The sequence below is a fragment of the Sinocyclocheilus anshuiensis genome, unplaced genomic scaffold (assembly GCF_001515605.1).
Source record: "Sinocyclocheilus anshuiensis isolate Anshui unplaced genomic scaffold, SAMN03320099.WGS_v1.1 scaffold1709, whole genome shotgun sequence".
Classification (NCBI taxonomy): Eukaryota; Metazoa; Chordata; class Actinopteri; order Cypriniformes; family Cyprinidae; genus Sinocyclocheilus; species Sinocyclocheilus anshuiensis.
The window spans coordinates 178810-180270 of NW_015541051.1; the positions used below are offsets into that span (position 1 = coordinate 178810).

Below are 1461 nucleotides of genomic sequence, written 5' to 3' on the forward strand. Positions count from 1 at the left end.
TGTCTTGTCTTGTCTTGTCTTGTCTTGTCTTGTCTTGTCTTGTCTTGTCTTGTCTTGTCTTGTCTTGTCTTGTCTTCCCTTCCCTTCCCTTCCCTTCCCTTCCCTTCTCTTCTGAAACCCATTTCCACCACACAAGAAAAAAAAAAATGTTTGCTAAATCTTAAATGTGAGATAAAATATCATAATTATGAGATAAAAAGTCACATAAAAAGTCAGAATTATGAAATGCAACATTTAAATGATGTCATAAAGAGTAATAATTTTAAGATAAAGATACATTAAGACATACTAAATCATAATCATGAGATATAATTATGAAAAGAAAAGTTCTTCTCTTTTACTTCTCTGTAATATTATAAACGGTTGTGTTTGTCTGAATTACCCTTAACCTTTGACCCTAACGAAGCCCATGTGGGCAAGAAGAACAAGGTGGTGACCACACCTGCTTTCATGTGTGAAACAAAGTTGCACTTGATTTTTGATGGGATTGGTGCTATGGTGAGAGATGTTCTAAAGCTCAGTGGGAAGTGAAAATTCAACCAATATATCAGTATTTTCAGGTTCATTACATAGAGTTCGTCAGTCATCTAGGATATGTATCAGACTGCGTAAATGATAAAGAGTACGCTATTTCTTGCTGTGATTTGCAAAACAAGACTGAAAGACTTGACAGACATTACTAATCAAACATATATCTGCCTGACAGTGTTAAATGGTATTTTGGCGAATATCCAGCAGAGGGCACTCTCTGTATTTAAAAAAGATAATGTGAATCATATGTAGCTCCAAGATTTTCTCACTTTTGGAAACTAACTTGCCACGTAGGATAAACTCACCAGTTGATTAAAAACGAGATTTCAGAGTACCAACTTAATAATTGAACCAGTGAAATATGAAGTTTGAAATGATGAATAAAGTGCATGTTTTTTCTAAAACTTTTCAAATGTTAGTGGCTAGTCATTTATCAGTATACATTTTAAATCAGCAATATATCATGTAATGAAGTATTTACTGAAAATCTAGATGCTTCAAAAGTTTTTATTTAGTTAATAGTTGCTAAAGTGCCCCATAACTCTATGTTGTTTGGCTGTGTGTGCAGAATTGAATTGTCAATGCTTTTTAGATGCCACTTGAATTAATTGAACATCAAAGATACATTCCCCTGACTTGACACAGTTTCCCCTTAATATAAGGCAAGTTGTCACTAGACCACTTTATTTTTGAAAAGTCAGATTTCTTAATTCAGATTATATTTCATAAGTTAAATTATAGTCATTATATTTCTAATGTTACTGGCACTTTAGTCTATTTTCAGTAACAAACAGCCTGTAATTATTTCTCCTTGCCTATAGAATGATATTAGTAAAAATGATCATAGCGTTGCCCACTCTCCCCTACCCTAAAGAGAAAAAAACCCACAGTATAATAACACATAATACATCTGACATCCATAAAAAGTTC

General features: G+C 32.9%; 1 protein-coding gene across 1 annotated transcript in view; it reads left to right on the top strand.

Moving 5' to 3' along the window:
* The window catches only part of LOC107690602 (ES1 protein homolog, mitochondrial-like), a 7479-nt gene extending 6639 nt beyond the window's left edge, over window positions 1-840 (top strand). Inside the window, exon 7 of the mRNA XM_016488974.1 lies at window positions 403-840. Within this exon, the coding sequence (XP_016344460.1) occupies window positions 403-531 (129 nt within the window). The 3' untranslated portion in view covers window positions 532-840. The remainder of the gene's footprint in view (window positions 1-402) is intronic.
* The last annotated feature ends 621 nt before the right edge of the window (window positions 841-1461 follow it).